Here is a 25,803-nt window from a genome sequence, read left to right on the forward strand (position 1 = left end):
GCTATAATAAGCTTTCAAAATAAGGCACCAATTTTATGCTAGTTTACAGAGCTTATGCAGAAGGTATTTGTCTTTGTTATGAATAACATGGATCCAAATATTCTTTACAGGTAGGTGGTCAGAACTCCTGCTGACGCTTATTTTGCTTGAGGGTAGTACTTAAATCTTTTCTTAGCTAAAAGCCTGACTTCCCCCTGAATTTTGCTTTGTGTGCATGCAGTGGAAAATACTTCCCTTACAAAGAGAGTATCTGAAAGCATGACTGTATCTGGTTGTAGTTATCCTGTGTAAAAAAAAAAAAAAAAAAGTACATGTGATGCACAGTAGATGCCATGTTAGTAGATCTTCTCAAGGTCTAGAAAAGCAGCAGTGTTTGTGAACTGAAATGTCTGAGAAAACACAGCACATAACATATAACTTAGAAACACCTTTATCATATACAATTTCTGCCGAACTGCATAAGTGGCTGGTCCGTTTTGGGGTCCTTACAAGTCAATGACACGGTGTTCAGGGATTCTGAAGAAATGTGATGGGAGAAGAGCATTGTTTGTTTATTCTGACAACTTCTGATAATCTGTCATGTGACTTTTTGCCAAAGTTGCATGGAGAAATTTCTTTGAATTTCAGAATCTTCTTTTTTGAATTTATTTGACTGACAGTCCAGGGAGCTAGGTTCTGTGAAAACTGATCAGGGCATTGTTTTGATATCCCGTGATTTTTTTTCTTTTTTTTTTTCCCCATGTTTATTATCTGAGAGAAAGAAATCGTTGTCTGTCTTGATATTGCAAATTATCCTTTAGTTGAGCATGTTAACCTGGGATGTAGGGAACTTGGTTCAAAGTTCTTTCTCAAATATCCCAGGTAAGTGCTCTTGTTGTTTGGATTTGTAATCGCTTCTTGTGTTTGGCTTTGACTGCAAATTTGGTCATGAAACTGAAGGATCTCTTCTGTGTTTTTTTTTTTTTTTTTTTTTTTTCAAAATCACTACGTCTGTATGTGTGTATATATATATTTTTTTACTCGTTTTTATGAATTGATTTTCATAAACTTTTCTACAGGAAGGGATAAATCTTGTTAGTGTTTAATGTTTAAGCATTCAGTGCTGTCCTTTCTCTCGTGGAAGTCTTTGTTTAAGGGAGAGTAGTATTTATATTCATGCGATATAATTCTCAGTATTAAACAACTATTAAGTTTCATAAGTCTTCTGGTTGATAATTAAGCTGTCCTTATGGTTCATTTTGGTAACATGAGATTTGTCATTCAGCAGAGGACAAATCAAGGATAAAGCAGTAATTGAGTGACAAATCAGTAACAGTAGTGCTGCCTTTGTATACTTAAGTGTTTTTGAATCAAAATTCAACAGTGTATAAAATAACTATATTTTATTCTTTGTTTTAGGAAATTGCTTAAAGTGATGCTTGGTGAAATCACTGTAAGATTACGAAAAACAAGTTTTTCAAAAAGACTAGCGGTGCTATGTTTCTTCTTAAGCCTGTAGTTATTACTTCCATGATCTCAAATAAGCTTTCATTTAGTCCAGGATGTCGTAAGTACAGGAATAACAGTTCCCTGCACAGTGAAGAGATTTGGAGCCAGTTGAGAAGTAAACTTGGAGGATGGATACGTTTCTTACAGCTGCTTATGTTGCTGCTATTTTTTTCCTTTCTTAAAATCATAGGTGTTTTCATATAGGAATAAACAAGTATTCCAATAATCTGTCAACCAGTTGCCAATATCAGGTTCTTCAGAAAAAAGATGCAAAGCTTTCCTAGACCATGCTAATAGGTGCTTACAGAGTGACCAACTGAAGTTTTTTATTATGCATCCAGATGGGCTTGTCCACAGATACGTGACTTTCAACCCCCTCTACCTTGGGATTTGTAATGTCCTTTCTATTTAGATGCTTCTTTCATATTTTTTTCTAAATCTTTCAGGACTTTAAACCTATAACAGTTCATTGACAATTCATTTTAAAGCTAATCTGTATGTTATTCATAAACTGTGTACCTCTTCTCATGTAAGGGCAGGGCTCAGGTGTTTGTTTAATCTTCTTTATCGTTCTTTTTTTTTTTTTTGCCTACATCATATTGCTGTTCTGCTGAATTTGTCCTCATCTTCAGAACAGGTGAGATGGTTTGTTTAAAGCTATTGTTAGAGTAATTTAGCAGTTAGGCAGGTTTCATATCCTGTTTTCCTGTTCTAGAAAATGTAGCTTATTTCTCCCTTCTGTTTTGTCTGAGTCAGTTGGTGATATCCTACTTTGCTACAAGGTACTTCATGAAATCAGGTTAAGGAGATTAAAAAAAAAAGAAAGTATTTTTCTCATGTTTTCTGCATAAAATATTCTGGGTTTTCTTGATAGCTTTAATTTAGGATCTTCTTTAAATACCCAGTTTGTGAATGGAAGCTAAGTGGAAAAGATTGCTTTTATAATACTTCTTAATTGTTTGATTTCTGAAGCTTGGAGATCTAGATTACCTGCATGTATTGTGTTTACCCAAAGTTCAAGACTGTGCTTTCCACTTTTCTTCTTACACTGTGGAGATTGTTTTAAGGGGGGTGAGAAAGCATAATAATGAGTGTCTTACTTAAAATGTCAGTATTCTAATTTTTTCTAAATTCTAATTTACATATGTTTAATGCTAATATTCTAAGGCCTGTGAAATTTAATGATTCTACGTTTGATAGTGGCAAAATCCTTTTTGTGTTGATTCTTTATATCAGAAAAGTACTGGGTATCTCTTACTGGATGAACAGCACATTTGAAGTCTTCATGTGACTCAAAGTGGTCAAGGTATGTGTAAATTGGTCTGTGTTTGAGGTCTGTTTTTGAGAAATGTTCTTGATGTCATAAAGCAGTAAGTTACTAAGACATAGTCAAGGCACTTCGTAAAGAGATTATCCAATGTGGGGGCCTAAAAATGCAACTTGGAAGCTTCACTCATTCAATTTTAAACCCAAGACAAGTTAGCAGATGTGCTTTCTCAAGTTAAAAACTAAATCAGGGTCCCGGTTTTATAACTGAAACTGCTGGATTCAACGAACCAAATCTGTGTTAATGGTTTAGCTTCCTTCAAACCTAGTTCTTGTCATACCCTCTCTTGAAGTTTCAATTATAGATCTTTGCTTTGAAATTGTAGACATCTGCTCCATTTTTGTGTTCAGTGATATGATAGCTCAGGGTAGTGTCCTTAAAAAGCGTCTTTTAACTGGTCTGGGTAAAGGCTGGCAAACTGACACCTATTTGCTTCACTTTTCACTTGAGTTCTGGTTGCTAGACATTTGGCAGTGGGACAGAGGAGAAAAGGGGATAGATCAATGAGAGTTGTTGAATGTCCTTCTTGATTTCCCAAAGCACTGGAAGAGGACATAGTCTTCAGTGTTGGTCTCCAATCATTCTGCTTAGTAGAGGAGGTACAAATGCTTTCTATATTAAAAAAAAAAACAAAAAAACAAAAACAACAACAACAAAAAAACTTCACATTTTTATTGCATGCAACACAATAATGTGAAAGAAGGAAATGAGAAAACACATTTGGCACACGGTACATATTCATGTCCTGTCCTTTGTAGCTGTTAGCTCTTCTGCTCTGGCACTCCACACAAAAGCAAGTGAACAAAAATAAGTCAAAGTGTCATTTTTCATAAAAAAAAAATAAAAAAATAAAAAAAAAATTGGGCCTTTGTGGATAGAACTATATTCTGGGAAGTAAGCTTTCATCGAGTGCTGTGCACTTTTAAATTTTCAGCCATCCTTTTATTTCCTGTATGTGCTCTAGTTCATTTCTTTCTCTCTCTGTATTTGTCCACTGCAAAAAACTTCCAAAAGGAGAATGCAAATATGTAGCACCCTAGTTTTTATTTTCTCAGTGCTTCTTGAAAAGCTTTTTGCCTCTAGTCCTGGAGATACTTCTTTCTTGAAATTATGGCTCATCTCTCACTCTAACAAATCTCAGTCATTTTGGTTTCATTTCTGCTTTTAAAAGACAACAGAGTTCATTTGCATTGAGTTGATTTCGTGAAAGTCATAAACGGGGCTTCATTGTGCAGTACTGAGAAGAAATAAGGGGAAAGTTCCCTTCAAATGATAATGTAATCTGCGTGACTGACAGAAAGTTACCATAGTTTTCAAATATCTAGTGATGCTGTGATTACGATGCCCTTAGTTGCACAGTGCTGTTTAGATGCGTGTGCTGATGAAGCAAATCTTTGCCAGGCAATGTTGTCTTTGTGAGTCTGTTGTTCTAGGTGAGCATTCTCGTACTTCGTATTACTTTTCCTTTATAGCATTTTTTTTTTAAATTGATTTTTGCCTTAAAAATTTTTAAACATTCTCCAACATAATAAATAACAAAACACTTGTCTTACAGTTTTATTAGAGAAATTTAAAGAGAAAGCTAAAATAAAAAGTAATAATATTAAGTAGTTCTTTCATTATCTTTCATGCTGCCTTCTTATTGGTAGTAATTTATTTTTTTTCTAATGGATGACAAGTACAGGTAAATATTTAAGTACCAGCTCTTAGCAACTCTTTCTATTGTATTTTCAATCAAATTGAAAGTATCTTGAGAGTTGTTAATCTAAAATTTTCTGATGTTCAGCTTTATGCACAGTTCAGTCCCAGTTTTATTTCATAGATAGGCTTAGATTTTAAAAATATCAAAATAATTAATTTCCGTAAAGGTCTCATGGTATGATACGACTTTGTTTTTGTTTTACTTGTTTCTATTGCAGTCAAACAAAAAGTGAAAAGGAGGCCTTCCTAAAATGTGCAACACATTCCTAGTCTTGCACAGTTTTTATAGCAAAATGCAGAGTATTGGTGGCCAATTAAAAAGCAGACTTGCAATTTAAAATAAGCCTATCACTCTTTTTTTTGTTTGCTTTTTTATTGTTGTTTGTTTGCTTGACCTTTAATATGAGTGACTGCTTAATAGGCTCACGCTATTTTTCAAGAACACGTATGCAGTGTAGGCCTTTCACGTAAATGTCAGAATCCAGATTTAAATTCTGCATACACATGAGTGAAAGATGTTGCAGAACTGGGCCTTTGTGCATGCTGTCTAGTGTAACTGGGGCAACGTGGCAGTGTGATACGTGATTATTCTGCCTGAGACTGTATTTATAAATGTATTTAAGCACTTGGCTGGATCAGAGTTTAACTACCAGACTGGAGGACTACAAAGAACAAAGTTAGATGTTTGTAACTTGAAACGTTAAGTTTGAGAGAAGCCCTGATGGACTTGGAGATGTTGGCTGATGAGAAGCTCGGTGTGAGCCCATGTGCTCTTGTAGCTCAGAAAGCCAACCGAGTGCTGGGCTGCACCAAAAGCAGCGTGGCCGGCAGGTGGAGGGCGAGGATTATGCCCCTCTGCCTCTGCCCTTGTGAGGCCCCACCTGGAGTGCTGCGTCCTGGGCTGGGGCCCCCAGCACAAGAGGGGTGTGGGGCTGTAAGAGCAGGTCCAGAAGAGAGCCATGAGGATGACCAGATGGCTGGAGCACCTCTACTGTGTAGACAGGCTGAGGGAGCTGGGGTTGTTCAGTCTGGAGAAGAGAAGGCTCTGGGGAGTCCCTACAGAGGTGTTCCAGTACCTAAAGGGGGCTACAGGAAAGCTGGGGAGGGGCTCTGTCAGGGAGTGGAGTGATGGGACAACGGGGAATAGATTTAGATTAGGTGTTGGGAAAAAGTTCTTTACTCAGAGTGTGGTGAGGCCCTGGCACAGGCTGCCCGGAGAAGCTGTGGATGCCCCATCCCTGGAGGTGCTCAAGGCCAGGCTGGATGGGGCTTTGGGCAGCCTGTTCTGGTGGGAGGTGTGGGATGTTGGAACTGGTTTATCTTTAAGGTCCCTTCTAACCCAAACCATTCTGCGATTCAAAGCTAAAACTGGCAAATTGAAGCTTCTGTGGTTTCCTGGTGTTATTTAATAGAACTTGGAAGAACTTCAGGCAAGGAGATAAAATTAAAAAGTATAAATAAACAAACCAGTAGTCTGGTATTCCATTATTCTTACACTATTTCAAAAAACTCTTAATTTTTTCATTTTCTCTAGCAACCTTTAGAGATGTACATTAATGTAATTGTGCCTTTCAATCTGCTTTTGTGGTATGTTTGATACATTCATTAGCAGTGACCTAAGACAACTGTAATATGGTTTTGATAGACATTTAGAACTGATGTTTATTTAAAACATAGTTCTGCTACTAAAACTCATATCTGTATTTCTTCATAGTAAAGTTAAAGTGACTAGAGAGGAATTTAAATTCATCTTATACCAGATTGAATGTGTTATCACCAGAATACCTTATATTGTATATTTGTTGTTCTGATTTATACAACCAGAGTTGTATGAAATCAGATGTGTATGAACTGCAGTAAACCCTTGTTAGTGCTTGTGTGGATGATTGTGCTTCTCTGCTGACACCTGAGAGAACGGGCATGTAGAAAGGTGGCATAATTTGAAGAAATGTGAACTGCACTGCTAGAAACAGTAATTCTTCCATTTCCCTGAAGAGAATTATTAAATGTGACGTGTGCATGACTCTGTACAACACTGGGGAGCATCGTTAATATAAATTCAATAATCTTTAGTGCAACTAATGCTATCTTATCTTACCGCCTCCTACAGGAATTCCTTATAAACAGCTGACTGTAGGTGTCCCCAAGGAGATATTTGAGAATGAGAAGAGAGTGGCTCTATCACCGGCTGGAGTTCAAGCCTTGATTAAGCAAGGCTTCAATGTTGTGGTGGAATCTGGTGCTGGAGAAGCCTCCAAATTTTCTGATGACAATTACAGAGAAGTTGGAGCAAAGATCCAGGGGACCAAGGAAGTCCTGGCTTCTGATTTGGTTGTCAAAGTAATTGCTTTATTTATATATTTGTCTTACATTCTATTTGTATTCTATTTGACCACATAGGTCAATTTTTTCCAGTAGTCAACTGAAAGTTCAGTAATAAGTTCCTTCTTTTTTTTTTTGTTGTTTCATTCTAAGTTCTGCTTTAATTTAGTCTTTTTATTTATAGCTCATGTGTGCAGCTATAGTACTTAACTAGTAAACAACAGCATTGAAAAATTTGAGGATAATGTCTTGTCAAATTTTTAAGTACCTTGGAGGATTTGTTTTCGAGAGAAAGGTAGACTAGTTCAGGACACTAATCAGACAAGATCCATAAGAAACGTCTAATCCAAGATTAGCAACACATAACTCCAAGTTATTCTTCAGGGAATGTTGCTTGGAATTTTGAAGGTGCAGGTTTCTAAGTTTTCTCAATCAGACATCCAAAAATTGTGCAGCAACAGTGTGTTTCAAAAGTACTTGTAATTAGAGTAATTGGAGTTGATCAGGCAAGACTGCTAAAAGTGAAGTTGCTTGATATCTATTAGGTTGTGCTGTGCCCTGAAGGGAAAAAAACGTGCCGCCTTCTTGATGTTGAGGCTTCCTTTAAATGTGTTTTTTTTTTTTTTTTCCTCAAGTTATTCTGTTAGGGTTGAATACAAGTTTCTGTGAGTTAGTTTGTGAACAACCATTTTTAGTTGGTTTGTTTATAAAAAAAAAAAAATTGAAAAATTAAATATAGATCAAGATGGGCATTTGCTGGGGTTCATGCTTGTAATGCCCTGTTTGTGGTAGTGCATTGCAAAATTGGTTGGTGATTCCTGTAGAGTTAGATAACCTGTAGAATTTAACTGGCACCTATGTTCAGTACTCATTTTGTTTGCAGATGGCTGTTTTTGAGACAGCTGTCTGTCATGAAAGCCATCTGTCATGAAAGCCAGTAACTGCTGGTTAGAAGCTGTGAGATCTTCCTGAAAGTGTGACTGTTATTGCTCTGTCAGCCACCTACATGGAGCTAATTCTAATACATGGAATGCATCTAATAAATGCAGTTACTCAGTTGAGTTGTGCAAACAGCCTTTGATATGCTTCCTTCCTTGTGTATTTTGTGGGTGGAAATGAACAGACTACAAGCCGTAGAAAGGAAGTGGAGTGTACACTGACTTATTTCCACTGATTAATTTGGAAACTTCTTTCTTTTTTCTTTCTTCAGGTGAGGGCTCCTATACATAACCCGGCTCTAGGTGTACATGAAGCAGACCTTTTCAAGACATCGGCTACCCTGATTAGTTTTATCTACCCAGCACAAAATCCAGACCTCCTGAAAAAACTTGCAGAAAAAAAAACTACTGTCCTGGCTATGGATCAGGTTCCACGGGTCACCATTGCTCAGGGATATGATGCACTTAGCTCCATGGCCAACATTGCTGGGTATGAAACTTACTATGCAATTATGTTTCTTATTAATAAAAAGTAACCTGCATTTTCAGACAGCTGCTGTGATGTTAACTTGGTGTCCAGTCACCCATTCCAGGAAGGCCATGAAAGCAGATGGGCAAAAGAAATAAAGTTGAGCACCTTGCCCTAAGCCATATAAATCTGAAGAGTTAGCTGTCCATTTTTTTTTTTTTCCTGAATGTGTGCTTGTTTAAGTGAGCTCTCTACAAAATTACTCTGGGTTTTGCAAATGCGTGTACATGGTTCCTTCCCTAATGAACCTTGGGTTGTAGCCTTTGAAAGTAGCATCACAGAAAAACAGTCAGCTTTTGGCAAGTTATGTATTATTCATTATTATTCATTGAAAATTTTATTTGAGATAGTGAATAGTTGCGGACATCCAGTATTCTGCAGTCCAAAAGTCCTCTCTGAAAATGCATTGCATCATTTTTTTCTTTTTTTTTCTTTTTTTTAAATATTTTTTTTATTATTATGTATTTTATTTATTATATATTATTAATAAACATGAGCAAAGATGGAAAGACTGTTAAACTTGGGCCCAAGTGTAAAACAGTAAACCTGTTTCATCCCGTGTATGCTCTAGTGAAATGTGCATCTTTTTGATGGCTGTCGTGAGTGGCATTGTGCTGAGCCAGGGAAAATACTGACTGTTTTCTTCCTTGCTTGACAGCTACAAGGCTGTTGTACTGGCAGCAAATCACTTTGGTCGGTTTTTCACGGGTCAGATCACAGCTGCTGGTAAAGTTCCTCCGGCCAAGGTAAGTGCAATTAAACAGATAACTGTGCCAGGGGAATATGTGAGTTCCTGATCACAGTTAACCACTGCTGAAAACTGTGTTCAAGGCTTTTTTACCTTCTTTGGGGCTAGTTCTGTAGACTGCAGAAATATGCATTAATATTCCCATATGGATTTTTGTTGACTACCCGTAGTGTTTTCTGGGGGCAAGAATAAAGTAAATGGAGTTTTAAGTTTGTTTAGCTTTAAACTTCAGACTAGATATACATGGATGCTTTTATTTATTTATTTATTTATTTATTTTATATATATATACTTTTTTTCTGGGGGAAAGGAGGAAGGCAAGGAAGCAGTTAGGAAAAGTCAGAGATACTGGAATTTCTGATGTGTTGAAGGCTGTGCTTGAAGGGGTTGCTTCGCTTGAAGGAATTGCATGCAGTTAGATTAGGATGAAGAGAAATGAAAGTAAAGATTAAAAAAAAAAAAAAAGAGAAATTAAGGGGAAAACCCATATCTGCTTCCATAAACTATTAGCTACAGATGAGTTGGCTCTTAGATAAATGAAGTTAAGAGCTTTTAAACTATTACTTTTATAGGGCAATTTCAGTCATTCTGGGTTCTGTGTCCTATGTTAACTCACTTAAATGACTGTTTATGATGAGGTTTATCTGCTGTTGTGAAAGTGGTACAACATTGCTGTTTATCTAATCAGCTCTACTTTTAGCTTATGTTCAAAGCAGGATAATGGTGTTGTTCTAGGTCTTGATCATTGGAGGAGGAGTTGCTGGCCTGGCTTCTGCAGGAGCAGCGAAATCGATGGGTGCAGTGGTTCGTGGATTTGATACAAGGTGGGTGTGTGAAAAAAGAAATAGCAATCTGAAATGGTTTTCGGCTAAGGTTGTTCGCAGCAGTAGTCCTGTGAAAACACTTTCTGCACTGAATCACAATTACCTTCTTACCTTTTTTTCCTGCCTAATATCTTCATTTTTTATTCCCCAAAACATTGAAACTTTACAAAGATCTTATTAAATCATTCATAATTATATGCATATAAAAAATCACTTTATGAAAATGATAAAGGTGGGGCCTTTGTCCAGAATTGCATCTGTCTGTTTTTTTGGGTTGCGGGGAAGAAGAGTAAAGAAAGACTCTCTTTGCTCTCATTTATAGCTTGCTTTGATCCAGGTTCATAGCTGCATACTGTCATTCCCCTCTACTCTCCTGATCCCAGAGGGAACCTCTCCAGGAACTTTTTTGAGGCAAACTTCTTTCAGCCTGCTGAAGGAAAGAAAGAGATCAAGTTATTTTATTTATGAAACTCAAGGTGAAGGAGCAGGAACTGCATCTGAAGCTGCTTTAGGTGCTGATTTCTTGGGGGATCTCTTTTATGTTCAGAAGTATTATTTTGTCCAGTGGCCATTTTTACAGTAATAGACTGGGAAAATTAAAGACTAGCATTCTTATTGATACAGAGAATGCAAATGTGATTAATTTTTTTTTCAGTTAAGTGGACTTATATTTGTCCATAATTGATACTATATCTACATTAAATTACTTGCTTGTGTTTGTTTTTATGCAGAAGTAGCATCTAGTGCTGTATCTGACATGAAAGAATAAAAACGAATATGCTCCAGATTTATGATGTGCATTATTAAAAAAACTTTCACTCTAGTTTGTTAGAAAAACTGCATGTCATAAAAAGAACAAAATCTGTTTAAAGCATTTCAAATTTTTCTTTTAATTCCAATTTTAAGCATCCTGTATATTTTTATCTCATTGTGTGAGAATTTTTGTGGTAAATCGTCTGCATGTTGTGAATCTTCACCTCACTGGGATTATGTTATTTACTGTGATATAATATGATGCAATGTAAATTACAGTTTTACCGTTAAAAACATAATAGTGTACAAATAACTGTTTAAAAACAATTCTCTCTGTGAAAGCCAGACTTACTGGTATTTCACATTTCACAGATTAAAGACAGGGCCACAAGCTATGGTGTTTATTAGTCACCTACCTTAGTCATCTAAGTTAGGGCTCTAGACTTACCTAGTCAAGGCAACAGAACTGGGTGAGCAGATGTAGTCAAAACAGCTAAGTTCACAGCTCTGCTGCTTCCTGGAGCAACTCCACTGACTGTACAGGAATCCCGCCTGTAATGCTGCCTACATTCCTTATCCGAGGCTCATCATTAGGGACCTAAAATTACTTACGCAAACATTTCTTTCACTAGACACAGAAAATTGAGGACTTCAGTCCTAGTCTCCTTAGTACTAGGATAAGCTCTGGATTTCATGTCTGAAGACTGCTACTAAAAAGATCATAAAATTCATGGTGGATCGAGCTACTTCTGAAAATATAGTGTTTTCCTTCCCCCCACCCCTCAATTTTCTCTCTCTAGAGCTGCAGCTCTGGAACAGTTCAAGTCTCTTGGTGCAGAGCCTTTGGAAGTAGACATAAAGGAAGCTGGAGAGGGCCAAGGTGGTTATGCTAAAGAAATGTCCAAAGAATTTATTGAAGCTGAAATGAAACTCTTTGCCAAACAGTGCCAAGACGTTGATATTATCATCACTACAGCACTTATTCCAGGTATGTTTTACACAAAATATGCTAGTTTTTCTTACTGCTTGATTAAGTTTGCATGTTTTGGTGCCGTGTCTGCTGTTGAAACGGAAGTGTTAGATGCTTTCTGTGTATGTACCTCTTTCCTCATAAACATCTGTCTTTGAAGTGACCTTTTTTCTCCACAAACTGTCTGCAGAAAAAAAGCTGTATTTTTTAACTTGCTTTGTCCTGTCTTGACAGGTAAAAGAGCACCTGTCTTGTTTAAGAAAGATATGATTGAATCGATGAAGGAAGGTTCAGTTGTTGTGGATTTAGCTGCGGAAGCAGGAGGAAACATTGAGACTACAAAGCCTGGAGAATTGTATGTTCATAAGGTAAGCATTTTGGTCTGCACATTGTTCTCAGTTTGAATGAATTCACATTCACACTTAATTTGAAGATAGGATTTTATAAATTGTATGCTGAAAACGAGTAGCCATTTCGTCTGTTTGGACTAAAATAATCCTTTAGACTTGGATTTGGTTGCAAGTCATCTCTTTGTATAATAATTTGAAGATTTTTAAAGAAACAAATACCTTTTTGTAGTATTAGTTAGGCTGGTAAGTAAGGAAGCATTTCTTAGACTTCCAGTTCAGTGATTTGTTTCTGCTGAGCTGAGTGTGGTCTGAGTTTCTTGGTCTACCTAAAGAGACATCAGTAGCAAGAGATTCTTTGACTTGCTCATCACCTCCCACAACTGGAGGTTATAATCCATGTCACAGGTACAACTAAATAGGTTCAGACTGTATCAGTGTGTACTTTAGTGCAGTCTCTGGCTTAGCTCAATGCAGCCTAAGCTTCAAAAGGGTGTCATCTTGATATGTCATCAGCCTCGCCAACATGACTGTATCTCCCCTAGAGTATCCAAACCACTCGTTAACCAAACTAGAAGTAGCATTAGATTATGCAATTTTGACCTGCGCCAGACTAACTACTTTGGTTTTGCTCCAGTTTTTATTGACTCAGTTGAGTGCTTGTTTTCATTTCATAGGTTTTATTTTTAGTACATGTGAGAAATCTATTAGTGGTTACTGAAATCTGTTCAAAGTAGCAGATTTCCCAGGTTGTTACTTGGTAACATACATGTGGAGTCCTGTGTCCAGCTCTGTGGTCTCCAGCACAAGAAGGACATGAACCTAGTAGAATGAGTTCAGAGGCCATGAGGATGGTCGGAGAGCTCAAGCACCTCTGTTGTGAAGACAGGCTGAAGGAGTTGGGGTTCTTCGGTTTGGAGAAGAGGAGGCTCCGGGGAGACCTTGTAGTGGTCTTCCAGTACCTAAAGGGGGCCTACAGAAAAGCTGGGGGGGGACTTTTTGTCAGGGAGTGGAGTGATGGGACAAGGAGTGATGGTTTTAAACTAAAGAAGTGTAGATTTAGATTGGATGTTAGGAAGAAATTCTTACTTAGAGTGGTGAGGCACTGGAACAGGTTGCTCACAGAAGCTGTGGATGCCCCATTACTGGAAGTGTTCAAGGCCAGGCTGGATGGGGCTTTGAGCAACGTGATCTGGTGGGAGGTGTTTCTGCTGATGGCAGTGGGGTTGGAATTAGGTTATCTTTAAGGTTGTTTCCAACCCAGACCATTCTCTGATTCTGTGAATGAAAGGGCATAATGCCAGTAGTACTGTACTCTAGGGAAGCCTCTAGAACATACTGCTACCATGGTTGTTGTTAATATAAACAGGGCTGCACACATATATTGTGAGTCATACATTTTATTTGTGGTTTTCAAGACTTTTGGTGTCTCTGTTTAAAAACTGAACTTAGAGTATGTAGAACAGAAATAAACAAATACTTGTTTGAAGAATTTATGTGGAGTGCTTTTAGTCAGAGGCATATTAGCCCTGCGTATAGTGTACTGGAACTGAGCTGTGGAAAAGAGCAGCAGTGCAGAACTACTAGCAGTGTCCTACAGCATTACATCAAGAAGCTGGAGCTCCTAGAAGTATGCACAGTTCTTAGCTGTAAGCTGCAGGAGCAGTGTTTTAACATGAATCTGCTAGAGCATGAGGGGTGTATGCCAGCCTCAATTTCCAACATCTTCTGAAAGCTCAAGAGCCTGACAGCCAGGTGTACTCACACTTGTTCTGTGAGCAGTGTGGATATATTGTGTTATATTTCTACATAAGTGTGAACCTGAGCATACTTCTTGGACAGCTAGCTAGCTCTGAGGAAGCTCCTTTTACTCATCTGTGGTATAGAAAATTGCCCTCAGGAGGGATTGAGAAGGTGCCAAGCACTGAGCAGGATAATCTCTTACCTGGTTGCTTTAAGAGAAGCTAGGTTCTGAAAGAACAGTAGCATTTGGAGAAGTTAATCTCTTGTACCAGTATGACCTTGTCATATTGGCTTGTTGCTAATAACATTTAATGTGCTTTGATAGTGTTGAATTTTCTAACTGTTGTAAGTAACCCTCTCTCAGCTAATTCTGTTAGAGAGCAGGTAACAGAGAAAAATGAAACTGTTCGGATACATATTTCCAGAAGGATGTATTGGAGGAGATGCTGCTTTTTCAGAACACCGAAAGACTGGTCCTTATATTTTACTTAAATCTTTTTCAGGGTGTTACACACATTGGCTACACAGACCTGCCTAGCAGAATGGCTACTCAGGCCAGTACTCTATATTCCAATAACATTATCAAACTACTAAAGGCTATTAGTCCTGACAAAGAGAACTTCTACTTTGATCCAAAAGATCAGTTTGATTACGGCACTCTGGATCATGTAATTAGAGGAACTGTAGTAATGAAGGTAAGTCAATAAATATTCCCTTTTTAACTTGTGGGTACATATTTTCACGTTTATTATTGCTGTCTCCTTAAAATGTATTCAAAGATAACTGCATGCTGACATACTTCAGAGGTGCTTTGGTGGATGTTGTGGGCAATTGTGTCTGTATTCAATTGAAAATTCCTCTGTCCTTTTTTTTTTGAAGGGAAACATTTTGGTTCTGTCTTCTTACCATGGTTAAACAAATACCTATGTCTATTGTTGAAAAAGAGAAAAATACTAAATTTTCATGTTGTTTTCATGTGATAAAAAGTAGTTATTTAAAACAGTTTAGAAATACTACTACAGGCCCATAAAAACATTCTTCCTTTCCTCCTTTATTACTGCTATTTTTTTTAATACATAAATACATGTTTCTGTTTATATAAGAGTAACTTCAGAAAAAAAAATAGGGGAACTAGAATATGCAGGATAGTTTAAGTTCTACTAAGAAATAATAAAATACAAGCTTTGGGCATGGGCCAGTATGGGCTTTCCTTGTGCAATGATAGTATGCAGAACGCTTCCATTTTTATTAGGTAGGTAACAAGAGGTACTAATTTTTGTTGAGTTTTGTTGGATAATGTTACCAAGATGTTTTAATGCTTTTAAAGATCTACTCTGGAGGAGGCTTATGTTGACTTCAGGTCTGTAGACCATTGAGTAGGTCTGTACCGTCTTCAGGTCCAGTAAGTACTCCTTCAGAGATCTGGGAGCACAAAAAAAAGCGAGACATGTGCCTGGAACCTTTCTGAGGTCTGGGCAGACTGATTACAGTTCTGATCTGTAGTAGAACTTGCTTTTTCCAAGCCCCCATTTTATTTTGAAAAAGTGTTTTCCATTTAAGAGAACTCCCCTCCTTGTCTTGGGTCCTGCTTTCAAGCCAGGTGCTGTGCTTTTACCTGGTGCACTTGGACCCTAGCATTAAATCGTGTCTGATAAATGTGCGAACCAGCGTGGTTAATTTAGTCAGGATGTACTACTATTCCTTCAGCCTTGTAAACTTCTGATGCATAAAATGGAAGATGCTTTAGGGTGTTAAGACTTTACTGAGTTACAGGATTAAAAATAGTGTGTTCTTCTAACTCTAAAGCATCTGCTACGTTAGGGATAATTGTAAATATCTCTTGTCAGGATGGCAAGGTGATTTTCCCAGCACCACCACCAAATAACATTCCTCAAGGAGCTCCTGTGAAGCAGAAGACTGTAGCAGAGCTGGAAGCGGAAAAAGCAGCTACTATTACACCTTTTAGAAAAACTATGACTAGTGCTTCTGTATACACAGCAGGTAGGCAATTTCTGGAGTTGGAGAATCAGTGTAGACTGCTCCTCATTTAATTAGTATTTTTAAGTGACTCCTCGTTTTACTTATGGAATTTAATAACTAGCTCAGAGACCAGGCTGATGTATCCTAGCACAAAATCAGTGCTCTGTAATTGCTTTTGAGAGGAGAATAACATTTTAGAAATCTAAGCAAAAGTATTAACATTTCAAACAGTGCTGACTCATGCGGTGTGTATGTATATGTGTTTTGTCTTTCTTTTTAAAATATCAGTAAAACATTTAAATTGTTGAAGCACTCTTGCTAGGAATTGTCTATACTTTGCAGCGGAATCAACAATCTTCAATCTTTAATGTATTATGTGAGACTTAAATACCACTAAGTTTGAATACTTTCCTGCATTTAAAAGTTGTAAAATAATTTTCCTCTGCTTTTCTTCTAGGCTTGGCTAGCATGTTAGGACTGGGCATTGTAGCTCCTAATAATGCTTTCACGCAAATGGTGACGACATTTGGCCTAGCTGGAATAGTGGGGTACCATACAGTATGGGGTGTGACTCCTGCTCTTCACTCTCCACTTATGTCAGTGACTAATGCTATCTCAGGTAAGTAACAGTCATACAGCTGCTTGTTCTCTTCTTGAAGGAGGCACAGCTCCTTTTATGTGAGCTTTAGACAAATGTCTGTTGATTTGTCTTTTAAAATGGCAAAGAGCATCTCTACTTTCATCGGTTGCAAGGATAACTTATTTTCAAGAGTGTTTTTTCAAACGAAAGGCAAATGTGGTGCTGTGTAATTTTTTTTTATCTTTTTAACAAACTTCCCGTTCTTAAACTGTTTGATTTGAAGTTTGTTTCGCTCGGGAGTGCTGCAGTCTCTTCAGTCATACAACACACTTTTTCTCCCTTGTGTCCAAAGTATTGACCTGAATATAACTTGTCTTTCATGTTTCTTGCTTTTCTTTTTTTATTTCCTCTCCTCAAAATACGTTCTTTGGAGGTGTGTGGGGAGGGAAATTCTAACAGTGATCTGTAAGATTGGTAACATTATAAAAATTTTAGATAAGGAGAGGAAGAGAGGCTGTCTGTGCCTTTGTGACAGGCTACAAGCCTGATCTTTTTTGACCACTAAAAGCAGTTTCTTTATTGAACCAGTGTTCAAAGGCTGACTCTGTGCTTGAAGTACTGTACATTAAAACTACATTTGTGTACTAATTGTTTTCTTTCGAAACATGTTTGTATTAGTGAAAAAGATCAAGATTTTTTGATTAAAAGATCAAAATTTCACTTGACTGGTATCAGTTTCACAGCTAGAGGAAAGTTTTCTTTAGATACAGGACCTTTTAAGGTTCAGTAACATTTTTTTTTTTCTTTTTTTAAACAGGACTAACAGCAGTTGGTGGGCTGGTATTGATGGGTGGAAACTATCTCCCTGAAAATGCTCCTCAAAGTCTAGCAGTGCTTTCAGCCTTTATCTCTTCAGTCAATATTGCGGGTATGAATGTTAGCCTTTTTTTAAGGATAACTTAAAGTACTTTTGTAATTCTTTTATTTCTTTTAGATCTTTAAGTGAATATAGACTTGAGAAATATTATTCTGGGAATAATGTCTAAGAACATCCATAAAGGGGAAAAAAAAATAAAATTTCATGGTAGCTAGTGTTTCTGGCTTGTATACCATGTGGAGTAACCTCTTTTTTTTTAAGGAAGCGTTTAAATGTGTATTTTTCGTTTACGGTATTCCTTGTGTGATGACTATATGCAATATATTTTCCTGTATGCCTTCAGATGGTATTGCATTTAGCCTTGAATTCCTTTTTCCACTTGCAAAATATACCACTGGAATAGAATGAAATTCTGTTTGCTTGATCTTTAGAAGTCCCAGCTTCATAATGAAAAGATATGAAGATAAAGCGTGTGACTTAAAAAAAACAAAACAAAACAAAAAAAAAACACCTTTTTTGCTAGAATAGAAAGGGAAAAGAGCAGAATAATAAACCAGACTGTACTTTATAGTCAGCAGGCAGTATGGAGTAAGAGCAAGTCCTCCAGGCTTTCAAACTCATCTTTTTATGAATTCCCTCCAAAGGTTAAAAAAAGAAAGCAACATCTCACCCTGATTCTAGCTTTGTGGTCTTCCAGCTTACTAGCTTTCCAGAAGGTTTGTTGGTGTCAGTTACTAGCTTTGTGTGGTAATAATAGTTTAGCGAAATATCTTTTGTAGCTTAGCACATGCTTAATTTCAGACTTTATTTTTGTAAACTTGTTGCTTTCTTTTTTGGCTAGGTGGGTTTCTAGTTACACAGAGAATGCTGGATATGTTCAAACGTCCCACCGATCCTCCTGAGTACAACTACTTGTACCTGCTTCCTGGTGCTGTATTTGTAGGAGGTTATGGAGCTGCTCTCAATGGTGGCTATAGTATTGAACAGGTAAGAAGACAAACCTTGTGGCACTCAGCCCACTATTCACCATGTGGTGTGCTTCTTTACTGCTTATTCGATTGAGGTGTAAATAGCAAATCAGCTATCATGTTTTCATCAGATTTGTATTCCCACAAGGCCAAGCTAAAGTTGATTAACTTTAAGCTTGCAGTCATACCCCAAATGCTGAATCTATGTTAAAAGCTTCATTTTTCTTTTTTAAACTCAAGAACCCGCAGATACTTTGTTATTTATTGGATAGTTTTTCTAAGTTATACTTTAAATGTTATAGTGACTGTAGAAATCAGTCTTTGGTTTAAATGTTTCTAAAAGTTCAACTTGGAATGACAATTAAAGGAAGTATGATGTCTGTAAGGAATGAAATTTCAGCGCAGAGGGATATGCAGAGATAGTACCTATAGAATCTTTTATGGTAGGCTTTTGTTTGCATTTGTTTCAATAATAAAAATAAATCAATTTGTATTTTCTTTTATGCTTGGAAGAAAAAAGTAAACTCAAGCATGGTTTTATTCTGGGTGCTTGTAATACGCTGCATTTTTTTACTTATTTAGACAGGTTACGTGTAGCTCAGTTCATTTAAGTTTGCTTATTCTTTACAAAAGCAGGAGTTCAGGGGCACTGAGCAAATTCTGAAAGCATTCCTATGATGAATGGGACAGTTCAGCTGTAGAGTAGTACTGAAGAAAAACTTGCTTCTGAACTGATGAGGAAAATTGGATTGACTTGAGTTTAATATTCATGGTGAAGATAAACTAAGCTCATAAAATGGGGAAAAAGTTTAAATAAAGATCACATTTTAAATGGTCAAAATCACATCTCTTACAACAATTTCTCACAGTCATGCCTTTGATTTTTACTTCAATTAAGAGCAACTCACCTGGTGACTTACACATATTCTGGAGAAAACCGTATTGTGTAATAATCAGAAAGCTTTTGACATCAGCTTTGCACTACACGCCTCTACTTCATATATTCTTATCCATGCTTTTCTTGTTTTAAAGATGATGTATCTGGGCTCAGGCTTATGCTGTGTTGGTGCCCTGGCTGGTCTGTCCACGCAAGGAACAGCTCGTCTTGGAAATGCTTTGGGTATGATTGGTGTCGCAGGAGGTTTAGCAGCAACTCTTGGAGGCCTTAAACCTTCACCTGAATTGTTGGCTCAGATGTCAGGTGCAATGGCACTTGGTGGTACCATAGGTATGTGTATTATACTATAAACTAATGAATATATGTTCCGTGCATGCATTTAGGCAAGCTGTAGATACAAAACATTGTACAGGTCACAGATGAATTGATGTACTGTGGTGGTTTCACACCAATGGCTAGATATACTCCACCACTCTGATCTCTCACTTCCCCTCCACAAAAGAACAGGGGAGCAAATACAATGAAAAAGGGCTCAAAGGTTGAGATAAGCAGAAGGAGGTCACTCACCAGTTATTGTTGCAGGCAGAATAGACTCAATATAGGGAGACTTATGTAATTTATTGCTTATTACTAACAGACTAGAGCACTGAGAAAATAGAAGCAAGCTAGAAACACCTTTGCCCCCTGTTCACCCTTTTCTACTTCCTCCCTCTGAGTGGTGCAGGGGAATGGGGCCTGCGGTTGTTCCTCAACACTTTGTTTCTGCCACTTCTTCATGGTCCCTCTCTGCCCCTGCTCCCCATGGGTTCCTTCCCATGGATGCCGTCCTTCCTGAACTGAGCCTGTGGGGGCTGCCCACAGGCAGCAGCTCTTCAAGCACTGCTCCCACACAGCTCCATACCACGGGGTCCATCTGTTGGGGCAGACTGCTCCACCACAGGTCCCCCCCAAAGGCGGGGGTGTCCGCAGGGTTATTTCTCCCTACATTTTCACACTTCTCTCTCATAGCTGCATTTTTTCCTATTTTCCTTTCTCAAATCTGCTCTCCCAGAGATGCAACCAGCATCACTCTCTGGCTCAGCTCTGGACAGTAGCTGGATCCTTTTTGGAGCCGACTGGAGCTGGCTCTTACCTAACAAGGGGCAGCTGCTGGGCTCTGCTCAGAGGCCATCTGTGCGGTCCCTCTGCTACTAAAACTTGGTCAATAGACTAATTTATGGCTTGCTTATATTATTTTGCAAGTATGTGAATGAAAAATTACAAGTCCCAGGGCATTTATTATTAATGCATCGAGATATGATAAAGAATAGGGAGACTGCTGGAAAAGCAGGAGTACACCTATGTTGTGGAATCTGGACATAAAGAAGCAGATGAACTTGCCCAAGTTCATATTTACTTGCCAAGTTCAGCTGCTTACTGAATGCTACCAAATTCCCTTCTTCAAATTGTGCTTTATTCACAAAAAAATGTTGAATTTCTTAATGTTTAATTAGGCTTATCAGAACAAAAAGTACTTTAGTCATCTCCCTAATTTGTATCATGTCCTTATCGCACATTTGCAGCCTTCTGCTACTCAGCAATTTCTAGTGTAGAACATATTTTTCCATTAGAGCAGGTGTGTATTTGCATGTATGCATTGCATGGTGAACCATGGTGTATCAATTTCTAGCTGTATAGATTAGATACGTTTTTGTAAGTCTTCCCTTCTGTCTTCAACTCTTTAATAGGTTTGACAATTGCTAAACGCATCCAGATTACAGATCTGCCTCAGCTAGTGGCCGCTTTCCATAGCTTGGTTGGTTTGGCTGCTGTGCTCACCTGTGTAGCAGAATACATGATAGAGTATCCTCACTTCGCTACTGATCCAGCTGCAAACCTCACCAAGATTGTGGCATACCTTGGCACATACATTGGAGGAGTGACTTTCAGTGGCTCTCTTATTGCTTATGGAAAGCTGCAAGGTGAGATCTTTTTGTTCAGAACTAAGTATTAAAGGCTTGCCTACCTCTCCCCCTTGCCCCCTCTGCCAGGGTTTAGCTCTGCCTGTAGACTGCTATGTAATTGGAAAGAAACCTTGTGTTTTGCATCAGGTGAAATTTTATATATTTAATTCTTGTGGCTGTACTGTTTTCTAATTAATTCTGGTCCTGCTTGTGTACAACTTTATTTATGAAAGGTTTGTCTTCAGTGCTTGGACATATCTGACTTGGTAATTAATAATGGTAATAAGCTTCTCTCAATTCATCTGATCTAGAAGTAAGTGTTGCCATAGAGTTATTGAGACACTGTACCTGACATTTTATTTATTTTATTTAAGTCTTACGATTGCAACTTCATCTTCCTGCACAGATACTTTAATTGAAACCCTTGTGTTGCTGGACTTTGTGAGCGCTAGTAATATTTGTGAAGTTTTGTTCTTAGCATCATTCAGGCTTCATTAGGTAGATAGTTTTGCAGTGTCAGTTAAGACTGTCTTGCTTTAAACCATCTGATTTACTATTTACCTACCACACAAATTCCATACTCCATGCCTTTTAATGTTTTAGTAAATGTGCGTAAACACATGCTAACTCTTGATTCTTAGGCACCTGAAGGTTTCATTTTACAAAAATACATATTACATGTATTTTTCATTATGTAAGCATGCAGCTTTTGAGAGACAGATAGTGTCTGTTCTAATAACTTCCAGAAAAGAGAAGAGCTTCCTATTATTAATCCTGTTATAGCCTTGCAGTAGTTCCTTTGGGAAACATCTGTTTACTTTCTTCAGTGTTTCAGACCACCATTGAAGGAGGAAGCATGACATTGATGGAAAGCTGTCTTCTCTAATAATCTTTTGAAGGATTTGTCAGTAGTATGTATTTCTGCTAAGCAGTACTCAATTTATTCTTGATTTTCTTCCACTTCTCCATCTTTGCCCTCACCTCCACGCTCCCCAGTGATATGTGTGCACATCCTTGGTGAGCTTCACTGCCTATTTTAGCCCATGTTTTTTTCCCCTTCCATTTTCAGATCAGCATCATAATGATAAGCCTTTCTACACCATCCTACTGAAATAGAGGTAGTAGGTCACAGCCTTTGTCTTCAAGTCCTGAGACTAGCAGTTCATTCTTTCCCCTGAATTCTCATAAATTTAAATAAGACACTTGGCATCTAATTATGTAAATCAAAATTAATGGATAAACTTGTATTATTTTGACTCTTTGCTTTGTTATTTAAAACAAACAAACAAAAAAACCCAACCCCCTAAGGTGAAAATAAGGATGTTTGTCTTTTTGAACTGAATCACAGAGCCTTTTTTTCTAGTAAAGCCTCTGCCAACGTAGGAAGCTATGGGAATTCTGTGTGACTGAGGTGAAATTAAAGCATTTCTAAATTAAAGCATTTCTAGCAGGAGTATTTTTATGTTTGGGGTTTATCTGTGTAGTCATGTTTTTGTAAGCACACATGTTTTGAGAGTCTGATAATACCTGTACTAAGAAGTTCTAGCTAGAGACTTCCTACTACAGAGCTTCACAATAGCATGTGAAGTCTTGGGGCCAGAATGTAAGTTGAAAAATCAAAACCAAACAAACAACATAATGAAGGCTTTTTTGAGAGAAAAGGATATTTAGATTAGGTAAGTTATTCTGAAGCACTGAAGAAAGATTGGTAAATAAAATGAGCTTAAACAGGAATATTTGAGAATCTAGAATACACCTGAATGCATTATAATACTGAGTCAGTACAAGGTCTCGGTTTCTACTAACTTTTGTCTTTTCTCCCCTTCCCCCTCCCTCCTTTTTTCTTTTGTTGAGGTATTCAGTCTTCGGGGCTAGAGACAGATTGTCCTACATGTATGTTTCAATTTCTGAACATGCATTTGATTGCAGGTATCCTGAATTCTGCACCACTGCTTTTGCCTGGTCGACATGCATTGAATGCAGGGTTGCTGGCTGCCAGCATTGGTGGAATGGTTCCATACATGATCGATCCTAGTTATACTACAGGAATTACTTGCCTAGGTTCAGTGTCAGCTCTCTCAGCCATAATGGTAAGTTGGGTAATTACAGAAGGCAAAACAAATAACAAGCTTGTTTTTCATCTTCTCAAGTCTACTCTTAACAATTACATTTTACCATTCTGAGTCACTATCATCCTACACAGTGCCTATATGTTGACTTTTCAGTAGCAAGTTGAATTAACTTTCCTAAATCTAGCTGTAAAACAGAAATGTTCTGAAGAACTGACATTGATATATCTAATTACTTTTTGCAGCTATGACTTAATGGAGCCTTTCCATTTAAAAGACTTTTGGAAAGTTAATTCCTAAAAAAAGCCATGGAACTGGTCAGTTGATTTTATGTGTAGAAATATGTAAATAAACACAGATCAGGACAATAGAGTGCCTTCCTCTCCTCCTCCTTGATGTCTCCTACATAAAAAATACTTGGATTCTTTATTAAGTAACTTCGTATTTATTTTTTTAATGCTTCAGGCAGACTGTCCTTTCTGCATGTTCTTTTTCGTCATAGCTTATACTGGAAGTATGCATTGTCTTTCCTTTTCCAGGGTGTCACTTTAACAGCAGCCATTGGAGGTGCTGACATGCCTGTAGTTATTACTGTCCTGAACAGTTATTCTGGATGGGCCTTGTGTGCTGAGGGCTTCCTACTGAACAACAACTTGCTGACTATTGTTGGTGCACTCATTGGCTCCTCTGGGGCCATCCTCTCTTACATCATGTGTGTGGTAAGTGAGCAGAAATTGTGCTTGTTTTCCAAGTACTGGAAAACCTTATTCAGAATGTTTGCTAGAAAGATTAGCAATCGGAAGACCAGACTTCAAAGTACTAGAAGCTAGAATTTTTAATTGAAGCTCCTGGACTAGATGTAAGTCATACGTCTTAATTTGGAGAGAGACCCACTTCAGAACTAAGGAAAGCCTTTGCATTGGACTTGCACATTTGGGGTTTGAATCTTAAATAGGTATGATTGCTCGTGCTCAACTGTCTTTTTAGTTATGTTACTTTGCAGTGTTGTTAAACTTTAGTTTAAATTATCAGCAGGAGGAGATACTTTACACAGTGACTTCCTTTTTTAAAAAAAAGTTTGATTTGGTTAGAGAGTAAATTTTTTTTTTTTTTGGAGTGTGGGACAGAGTGCTTGAATAGTTTCTTCAGAAAATAGTTACTGTGAAGTACCACAGGGTGGCAGCAACCTTGCATAAGTTGATTGCTGATACTAACGTGTGTGTCAGAGCAACCTTGGGCTTTAACTCTTCGTGTAATCATACTGTGCTAGTATTAATAGACTTTCTTTTTTGGGGGATCATTTACTAAAAAGTCCTCTTTGTTTTCCTTTATCTCTCTTCTTTGTACTTTCCATGACAGAGACTTAAAAAAACAAAACAAAAAAACAAACAAAAACCAAAAGCTGTTCACCTAAATTGGTGATATATATACAATCAGCAAGTTAGGCTGTATTAGTAGAAAGATGATGCTTATAAGGCAACAGAGTTGTGAAAAGTATATTCTCTAAGATCAGATCCTTTAGGTTTGGTGAAAATACGATCTATTGGATATATATTTCCCCACAGTCATAGTCGCTCTATAGCTTAATTTTTCTCTTACTGCCTCTTTTCTGTCTTTTACTGGTAGCTCCTTTCAGTACTTGGAATTTTGAGATACTTGCTGATGTTGTTTGGGGTTAATGTAGGTAAATAAGAAGCCTAGGAATTTAATTAACAAAACAGTTACGCAGTGACAGAGGGGTTTTTCCTCTGTGTATTTCTTAACATTCAGGAAGCTTAGTTTTTCAGATAATACTAAAGAAGTCTTGTGCTGCTTCACGTAAGCTTAGACAATTAAAGTTGATCAGCCAGTAAAATTAAAATTAGTTTGTATAACTTCTGTACAATACACAGAATAACTTGTTTCTCTCCCAGCATTTTTCTTTTGTGCTTTGCTTCCTTTAATGGAAATCATTACTTCTAAAGCCTTGTTATAATCAAGGGATTCATTATCATTGCCTTCTTCAAGCTGGCTTTCAGGAAGAAAAATTGCTTCTGAGTTCCAGTGGTTCCAACAGAGGTCTGTTCTTCAGGGTGTTGTAACCTGTGCTAATGAAGCAGTGGAGTTTCTCCCTACCTTTTTTTAACCTCCAATATGACTTCCACACAAAAGAGGATATGTATTGAAACTCATCTAGTGCAGACGTGCAGGTATTTGTGGAAACAAGGGCTGAAAGCTTCCTTTTACGTTTCCAATTGCCTTTTTGTGATAAAACTGTAGCTTAATTATCCAAAACCTATCCAGATAATCCCTTACAGCTTTTACACGGGTTAATAAAACTGGCCAACATGTATTCAGATAATCCCTTAAAATTTTTCACTCATATTTTACTGACTGATTTTTCCAACCATTCTCCTTTTGTGCCTATTATTAGGGTGAGTTAGGGACAAAGAATTTAACTTTCAAACAAAAAAGCAAAGGCCTGTACTGTTCACTCATCTTGTGGATTTTGGTTCTTTCAAAGCACTAATGCAACATGCCTTTTTACAGAACATTTGATTGTATTAACACTTCTTTCTCCCTGTTTTTTTCAGAGTGAATACTTGATGATTGCAATTGTAGTATTAGAATCAGTATGCTTAGGGATGGGGAAGATGCTTCAGGTGGGAGAGGAACCATTAGCCGAGGTGATGAAACAGAGCAAGAAAAGGCATGGACTGTGTTAGTCTTACAGATTGGATGCTGCCTCCTCACATGTACTAGCTGTGCTGTTTATGTGGGCACAGTGAGCATGTAAGGGCTCAGGGATCAAGGGCTTG

General features: G+C 37.6%; 1 protein-coding gene across 4 annotated transcripts in view; it reads left to right on the plus strand.

Moving 5' to 3' along the window:
• Nucleotides 1-25,803, plus strand: part of NNT (nicotinamide nucleotide transhydrogenase) — a 42,677-nt gene that overhangs the window by 1,342 nt on the left and 15,532 nt on the right. For all 4 annotated transcript variants that reach the window (XM_068667409.1, XM_068667410.1, XM_068667412.1 and 1 more), the window contains exons 3-17: nucleotides 6,627-6,856; nucleotides 8,049-8,266; nucleotides 8,964-9,051; nucleotides 9,789-9,877; nucleotides 11,431-11,618; nucleotides 11,835-11,968; nucleotides 14,194-14,385; nucleotides 15,538-15,691; nucleotides 16,128-16,289; nucleotides 17,068-17,178; nucleotides 17,969-18,114; nucleotides 19,128-19,323; nucleotides 20,721-20,954; nucleotides 22,866-23,026; nucleotides 23,545-23,724. In XM_068667409.1, coding sequence (XP_068523510.1) covers nucleotides 6,627-6,856; nucleotides 8,049-8,266; nucleotides 8,964-9,051; nucleotides 9,789-9,877; nucleotides 11,431-11,618; nucleotides 11,835-11,968; nucleotides 14,194-14,385; nucleotides 15,538-15,691; nucleotides 16,128-16,289; nucleotides 17,068-17,178; nucleotides 17,969-18,114; nucleotides 19,128-19,323; nucleotides 20,721-20,954; nucleotides 22,866-23,026; nucleotides 23,545-23,724 — 2,483 coding nt within the window. The remainder of the gene's footprint in view (nucleotides 1-6,626; nucleotides 6,857-8,048; nucleotides 8,267-8,963; nucleotides 9,052-9,788; nucleotides 9,878-11,430; nucleotides 11,619-11,834; nucleotides 11,969-14,193; nucleotides 14,386-15,537; nucleotides 15,692-16,127; nucleotides 16,290-17,067; nucleotides 17,179-17,968; nucleotides 18,115-19,127; nucleotides 19,324-20,720; nucleotides 20,955-22,865; nucleotides 23,027-23,544; nucleotides 23,725-25,803) is intronic.

The sequence above is a fragment of the Anas acuta genome, chromosome Z (assembly GCF_963932015.1).
Source record: "Anas acuta chromosome Z, bAnaAcu1.1, whole genome shotgun sequence".
Classification (NCBI taxonomy): domain Eukaryota; kingdom Metazoa; phylum Chordata; class Aves; order Anseriformes; family Anatidae; genus Anas; species Anas acuta.